Below are 7500 nucleotides of genomic sequence, written 5' to 3' on the forward strand. Positions count from 1 at the left end.
AAGAAGAAAGCATTTTGTTCTACATTTGGAAGGCGGTTCGTGATGATGTTGGATGGCATAGATTGTGTTGCGTTACCGATGGACCCGAAAGGATTCTGTGGCTTTCCCAGGGGGGGGGGGGAGATTAGGCAGTCGAGTTACAAATTCTCTCTCTCTCCTTTCTTTTTTCTCGCCTTTCTTTCTCTCTGTCTGTCTCTGTCTGTCTGTCTGCCTGTCTGTTTGTCTCTCTGTCTGTTTGTCTCTCTGTCTGTTTGTCTCTCTGTCTGTTCGTCTCTCTGTCTGTTTGTCTCTCTGTCTGTTTGTCTCTCTGTCTGTTTGTCTCTCTGTCTCTGTCTCTGTCTCTGTCTCTGTCTCTGTCTCTGTCTCTGTCTCTCTCTCTCTCTCTCCCTCCCTCCCTCTCTCTCCCTCTCCCTCTCCCTCTCCCTCTCCCTCTTTCGCTGTCAGGGAAATATTGAACAATTTGACCGCACTTTTCAACTCAACCCATGATATTACCCTCTGCGTGTCTTAATTAATAACATTTCTTAGACAATTGCCTCGTTCTTTGACAAATATTTCATGACAACATCCCTGAGTCGCAACATGCACTGCAGATGCACTGGGTGGGCGCGGGCGGGCTCAAGAGGAAGACTTTGAGATTCCTTTGAGATTGTAACAAGAAGATAATGAATGATTGGTATGAAATGGGCGCTGATGAGATGCTAATGGAGTGAAATATGCGTTCGTGAGATTGATTATTAGTGGAGTCATCATAATTGTTTTTGTTTTTTTTCAATGAGTTTCATGTGTATTCTCTTGGTATGTGGGTATGTGGTATGGGTATTTAATATGTAGGTTATGTTGGTGGGTCAATTGTGGAAACGTTATGTCGGCGGCGTATTGACATGCAACCTTCCCTTGCAGAACGTGATGCTGCTGCAAGTGCAACGCGAGCGAGACGAGCACCTGCGCCAGATCCAGTCCCAGCTGCTGCTGTTCGAGTCGCAGCTGCGGCGCCGCCAGAAGGAGGTGGAGGCGCTGATCAAGCAGAAGGACTCCAGCCTCCGCCAGCAGCAGCACGTGATCGTGTCGCTCTCGCGGGCGCTCAGCAACAGCATCAAGGCGCGCCAGGCGTCCGAGGCCTCGCGGAAGGCGGCCGAGGACGAGGCGGCCAAGGACGAGGCGGCGGAGGACGGGCGCGGGAAGGGCGAGCGGACGACGTCCAGCCTGCTCTTCACGTCCACCAAGAGCGACCCCGAGAGCCTCAACGACAGTGACAGCGCCATCATGCTCGAGGACAACCTGGACTCGCTGGTGCTCATCCCGCTGGGCAAGGGCGAGGTCAAGGTGGTGCGCAGCGTGTCGGACGCCGTGGAGGTGGCCAACAGGTCGTCGTGCGGCGCCGCGCCCGCGCCCGACGCCCTCGCCCCGCCCGCGACGGGGGGCGCCGCCTCCAGCTCGCTCCTCAAGCCGGGCTACAGCGGCGGCGCCGGCCCGGGCTCGCTCTCCACCTCGCCCTCGTGCTCCAGCGAGGAGAGCGACGACAGCCCCTCGTGCACGCTCACCAAGGGGCGCGCCGAGCTGCTGCGGACGGTCTACAGTCTGGACGAGGAGGAGGTGTGCCACGCCCACGCGGAGCGCGCCTCTCTGCTGGGCGCCGCGTCCAGCGCCGCGCCGCCCCTCGCGCCCTCCCTCCACTCCATCCTCAAGTCGTCCTCCCACTACGACTCCGACGCCACCCTGAGCGACGGCGAGAGCGACGACGCGGACGACGACGACGACGACGACGAGGGCCTGCGGCAGCTGGACGACTCGTGCAGCGACCGACGGCAGCTCCTGGGGTCGTACGAGAAGCTGAACAGCATCGCGGCGACGTCGCCGGCGAAGCCCCGGCCGGACGAGGAGATCCAGGTGACGTACAACCGCGTCATGAGCAACCACCGCTCCGTGACCAAGCCCAAGGACGTCAAGTACAGGCGCATCAACAAGGCCAAGTCGCGCTCCCTGGAGGAGCTGCGAGGGAAGCTCAAGTACTGGACGGACCGCGGCGGCAAGCAGTCGCTCTCGGTCGACCTCGACACCCAGTCCTTCGCCTAGGCGACGCGAGGCAGGCGCCAGCATCTCCCGGAGAGATGCACGAGGTCTCTCCCGATCTCCGCGGGCATCGGCGCTCCGAGCGGAAGCGCCACTAGTCGCCTGGGCGACGCCATCACATATCGATGCTTAAGGACTTGCGTCCTGCTGGTAACGCCGCCACGGCGAGTACGTGTCGGCCTCTGAGCTGTGGTTCCGGAACCGCGCATCCAGTCCCTCCAGGTACATTCCAGATACATTCCAGGTACATTCCGTGACGGAAGGACCTCCCCCACAACGGCGCTTGTTGTGCGGTGTCGAGGCCTGTCGAAGAGCCTTCGGATTCTCTGCTCGTCTCGTGTTACCAAGTGTGGTGTTAGCCTGTGGTATGTACATAAGTAGAAGAGAAGCGTGTACATAAGAGTGATACAGGAGAACCAGCGGCCGAGAGAGAACGCGGATTCCTCGGCCCGCGTGTTGTGCGAGGCCTCGTCGGCCATCGACGCGGCTCGAGCGTAAGCTAATCAATCACACCGCTAGTGTCTCGAATCGATCTCCCTCGAGGGTGTTTCTAGAGAAAAAAAGACTAACTAGAAGCGACGATCCAAAATAAGAGCCACGATCACCTCCTGAACACATCCACTTGACAATTCCTCTGTAAAGTCTGGATAAGAAAGAACCTTGGGCGAGAGAAGAGAGAACACTCGCCAACTTTTCCTCCACTAGTCTGACGGTCCGAGGAGGCCAGCGCCTTGCTCCCTTCCCGACCACAATACCATGATATACTCTCCTCATTATAGAAATGTATATTTATCTCTTTCTTCCCATGGAGTGATGTTAGTTTTCTTATTCTTTTTTTTCTCTGTTTTCTTTTCTTTGAAACGTGTGTGTGTTTTTTTCGTTCCTTCGGAGACGTGTCTGAATTAGACGTCCAAACCAGATAGGTATTTGGCAGCGATTTGTGTGGCATTTTATTATTTTTTTTTCTTCTTTTCAAAGCTTAAAGTGCGAAGGAATTAGTTATTCATCTGGCGAATCTCAGTTTATGAGTCCTTATATATATAAAAAATTATGAATTTCCCAAAAATCATTTCCATTTTATTTAATTAAATTATCCATTTCTAGGTTTAAATAAAATATATATAGACAGTCGACATAGAAAACAGGAAAAAAAATCTATATCAACTGCCATCCAAACATACACAAATAAATGCCAAGATATGTAATCCTGCCATCAATTTCTTCCATTTTTTTGGTATTACAAGAAAAGCGCCCCCCTTTCCTCCCCCTCTCCCCCCCACCCCCACCTCCTGTAAAACGCTACGATCCATATTTAGTTTCTTCGTTATGCCTTCGTCACAGCTTTATTCCTACACATTTTTTTTCCACTCTCCAGACTCCACACGTAAACCGACTCGTCCATAAAACTCTTCGGTTTTAAAAAAAATAATAATACAAAACTGGATACAAAAATACAACAACTTGCCGTAAATTTTAGTTCCAAAAACAAAACTGGATATTTTTTTATTTTTTTTTTTTTTACAGTCAAGACAAGTGTATCTCTTTTCTTTTTCTTTTTTGCATCGCATGTTATGGCCCCAGTCTATTCTTTCTGCTGTTACTGAAGCTTTAAATGAAACTTTAATTAAAAAAAAACAATTTTAATTAGAATGTTCCTGTGGATATATCCATACTCTGTCATGTATGTATTGTAAATATAGTATTGATATTTGTGATATGTAATATAATTATATGAATATCTTCTGTTTTTTTTCTAACCTTTTCTTTTGTCAAATTTAGTAAGATATTTACTAAAATAAAGTGTGGGTAAAGGCCCTGTTTCTTTAGTCTAATGGCCATATAACAAAAATACGACTTTTTTCAAGTGGCATTTAACATAACTGAACTGAAAATCATAGTGTACCATTATGAAATTGAACAGCATTTTACTAAGGTTCAAGAGAGCCCAGGAATAGTACCAAGTCTCAAAGGGAAAAAAAATGACATTCTTGAGGACCATTCGAAAGGACCAGAAATAATTTTCGATTAAGAAAAAAAAAAAAAAATGAAAAACAGCAAGAAAGGGAAATCACAAATGGTTTCAGATCTTGAAAAGAATGATCGTTGCTTATATGAAATATATAATACTCACAAGTAATCTCGATAAACTCTCTGAAATGTCTTAAGATTGTACTTAGCTTTCTCTTCTGTGATATTTTGGATAAAAGTTTGATTTTATTTTATTTCCCATTTCAAAAATGTCTTCTAAACTCAAATAAAGATTTTACTGAGCAACAAAATAGACTTCTAGAAAGCTCTCCTAGAACTCCTATCTTGGTCTTTAATCTCTTTAAAAGATTCCTAACTCCAAAAACAAGTACATATAAACTATCAATTGATAAAAATATTGCTTGTGTTTCTGATGCACGGGATTTTAATCACCCAACAACTTGTTAACATCTTGCATGACTCAATCGTGACACAATACAATGATTATATTGTATTGAATAATGGGGAAAAAAAATCAATGTCAAGCACAAAAGCGTCTGAGTATTTGTACGTTGAAACAGCTCACAAATGCACAATCTTTAGAAAACAAAAGGCCATGTGACATTACTTGATATAAAATCTACACATTTGACGTATTGCAGGATTTGTCACAAAATCATATACAATTGTGAAATGACAAATTCAATTGCTTTTGAAGAATGAAAGGAAATCAATTCAATTTAAAATGTGGAAAATATGAGTATTTTCTAATTAGCTTTGGTGATTGTAAAACCGAAAAATAATTAAATTTCATACAAGAAAATAATCATATACGTCATTAGATTTTTAAAAAACTGTCTGGAAGTTAGTCATTGTAACAGACAAGTATAAATTTCTATAAATTAATATAATACAAAGAAAGGACATATCTCTATCCAAAAAAAACATCCCTAATTTTGTGTGTGTTGGGATCTCACACTCAAGAATGCAAATTCTTATCAGAACTGAATTCATACTGATCTCCTGATTTTCAAATACTTCAACAGGCTATAAGTGTTCTTCAATGTATCATATCGAACTGTGAATGAGAAGAAGACAAGTTTGGTACACCTATTTCTCTCCTTGGAGTGAGACTATCAATGGAAAAAGTATTGGTATCAAAGGCACTGCCCATGCAAGCTATGCTGACAAGGGAGGCATATGAAGCTTTTCCCACCAAGCCAAAGATTTCTAGCAAATACTGCTTGAAACTGCTCAGAAATGGGTGCAACATATAGGGGGCTTAAATTCATCATTCTAGTAAATAAAACTTTAAAAATCATAACTAGAAATTCTTATCAAATGAGAGAGTAAATAGTTCAGTTTTACACTTTTTCTTTTTATTCATAAATAATTTCTCTTAGCTGTATCTATGCACGGTGTTGATGCTTCCTTTTCAAACGAACTTCAGAGTTATTGAGAACTGTGCTTCAATACTTTTTCTTGCTTTTCATCTCCTTAAATTCCTTACAAATATCACAAACAGGTATAATAAAATAAAAATAATTGTTGTCATTACAGTCTGCGAGTGTTTGCAGTGAAACTTTATTGCAGAATACATTGGTCTTTTCAACTGCCTTGAAACATTGCACACAATGCAAGTTTGGAAATTTACTTCAGTTCAGCAATTAAACACCAAGACTACTGCCTTCAGAATACAGTGCACCACATCCTTGTTTCAACTATCAAAATAAATTATCCTTTCCTCCCGCACTGGAAGAGTAAACGCATAAAGCTAAGAAAATATATATACCAGAGCATGAGTGTTAGTCACCTGGATTCCCTCTATCTATCCAAATCTCCCTCGAGAGAGAGAGAGAGTGTAAGATATTGAATAATATATCTGGAGCAACGACAAGTCCCGCCATAATCAAATTCTTATCACATATAATATAGACCTTGATGGAAGACAACTACTGTACTGTCCCGCAGACCCGTGCATTGCCTGGTGTGGTAACTCAAGTGGGCTGAACGACCAACGAGATGCGCAGACTGAGCCACGTGCCGCCGCCTCCTCCTCCTCCTCCTCAGCTGTCAACGGGGCACTGTATTCTGAGGCAATCTCTTGACATGCTAACAAAGGAGCAAATGTTTTTTTTTTGCATTTTTTTTTCTCATTTTTTTGTTTTTTACTTTTTGGATAGTTTCTGAGGTTACTGCTAACAGCGTGTGTGAGGTCTAGTGATACTTGCTACAACAGCCAGTTATTGGCAGCTGTCAGCTTTATTGTAACTCGATACAATCACCTGGTAACAGACTGAAAGATGCTACCAGACTAGTAAGTTAACAGCAAGGGTGAGACAGTACTGTTTACAGTTGATAAAAAGCTGTTAACAGTTAAGGGTGATTGTTTCCTGGTAGGTGAAGCGGACGTTCCTCCAACTAGCATTGAAATTAAGGGAAAACAAGGCCTTTGTACGTTGATCAGAACAACAGAAGGCAGCTCAGAGCTGCAGTGATGAGCCTGCACAACTCTCGATTGTTGCGCCTTAAGTAAAATAAATCTGAAACCTGTTATATGGAAATAATTACAGAAAAGTAATACTAAGCAGTTTAGTCATAAATTAGGATGATGCCACAATGATCACGGGAAACTATGACGTACTCTAAAGCCTAAGCAAAACTCTCGTAATCTCCCATAAACAAAAGGAAATCATTGTTTGAAGTGAGCAAATACAGCAGAGAAATAACAGATCTCGAGAAGTGCACAGGCTCAGCTGGACAGCTAACACAGGAGGCAATAAAAGCAGGAGCCCCCAATAAAGAAACATGATACAGTCCAAAAGCACTAAAATGGTGCTTCACCAAGTCACCAACCAATTAACATATAAAAGAAAAATCAAAAGGGGTGGGATCTACAACACAGTCCAACGAGGCCTGCATAGAAGCCTCTGTCCAATATTCCCCGAAAGACATCAAGACATAAATGGATCGCAGGCAAATTCATGGCAACGTGTCTCGCGACACCACATTCGCACTCGTAATCCAATGGGCACGTACTGTTCAATTAGCTGTCGTCTGGTGTGAAGCACTTATGCATATACACTTATGCATATATAAATACACTTATTTCTTGCTTCTGGAAATCTTGCAAAGATTGTCTGTGAAGTGTTCTAGGTCACGGAAAGCACAGTCACCAGGGGGAGCCACCGATCAGTGGACAGCTCAGTTTATCTTTGGTTTATGCACATTAATCAAGAGGAGATCTGATGAAACCTTTTCATTAGTAGAGTCTCTCATAATGTGTGGATGTTGGGATGAACTCCCAATAGAGTTTATCTGCATTTTGTAATCTAGTTCATCATTGTAAGCACTGACATCTGGAATCCTCCCATCCGTCCTTCCTTCCGACATAAAGAATCTGGAGCACTGAGCACGTGGGTGTGAACATGCACGCACATACAAACGCACAAATATCTA

At 44.0% G+C, this 7500-nt stretch overlaps 2 protein-coding genes across 2 annotated transcripts in view; one reads left to right on the plus strand and one right to left on the minus strand.

The window, feature by feature from the left end:
* LOC122262933 (uncharacterized) overlaps positions 1-6855 on the plus strand; it is a 120365-nt gene extending 113510 nt beyond the window's left edge. The window contains exon 3 of the mRNA XM_086532932.1: positions 904-6855. Within this exon, the coding sequence (XP_086389058.1) occupies positions 904-2076 (1173 nt within the window). The 3' untranslated portion in view covers positions 2077-6855. The remainder of the gene's footprint in view (positions 1-903) is intronic.
* LOC122262932 (uncharacterized) overlaps positions 5584-7500 on the minus strand; it is a 32346-nt gene continuing 30429 nt past the window's right edge. Inside the window, exon 13 of the mRNA XM_086533033.1 lies at positions 5584-7500. This exon is cut by the window's right edge and continues 2602 nt beyond it. The gene's annotated coding sequence lies outside the window, so the exon portion shown is untranslated.

The sequence above is a fragment of the Penaeus japonicus genome, unplaced genomic scaffold (genome assembly GCF_977035675.1).
Source record: "Penaeus japonicus unplaced genomic scaffold, GWHDUDI00000001_assembly GWHDUDI00000038, whole genome shotgun sequence".
NCBI lineage: Eukaryota > Metazoa > Arthropoda > Malacostraca > Decapoda > Penaeidae > Penaeus > Penaeus japonicus.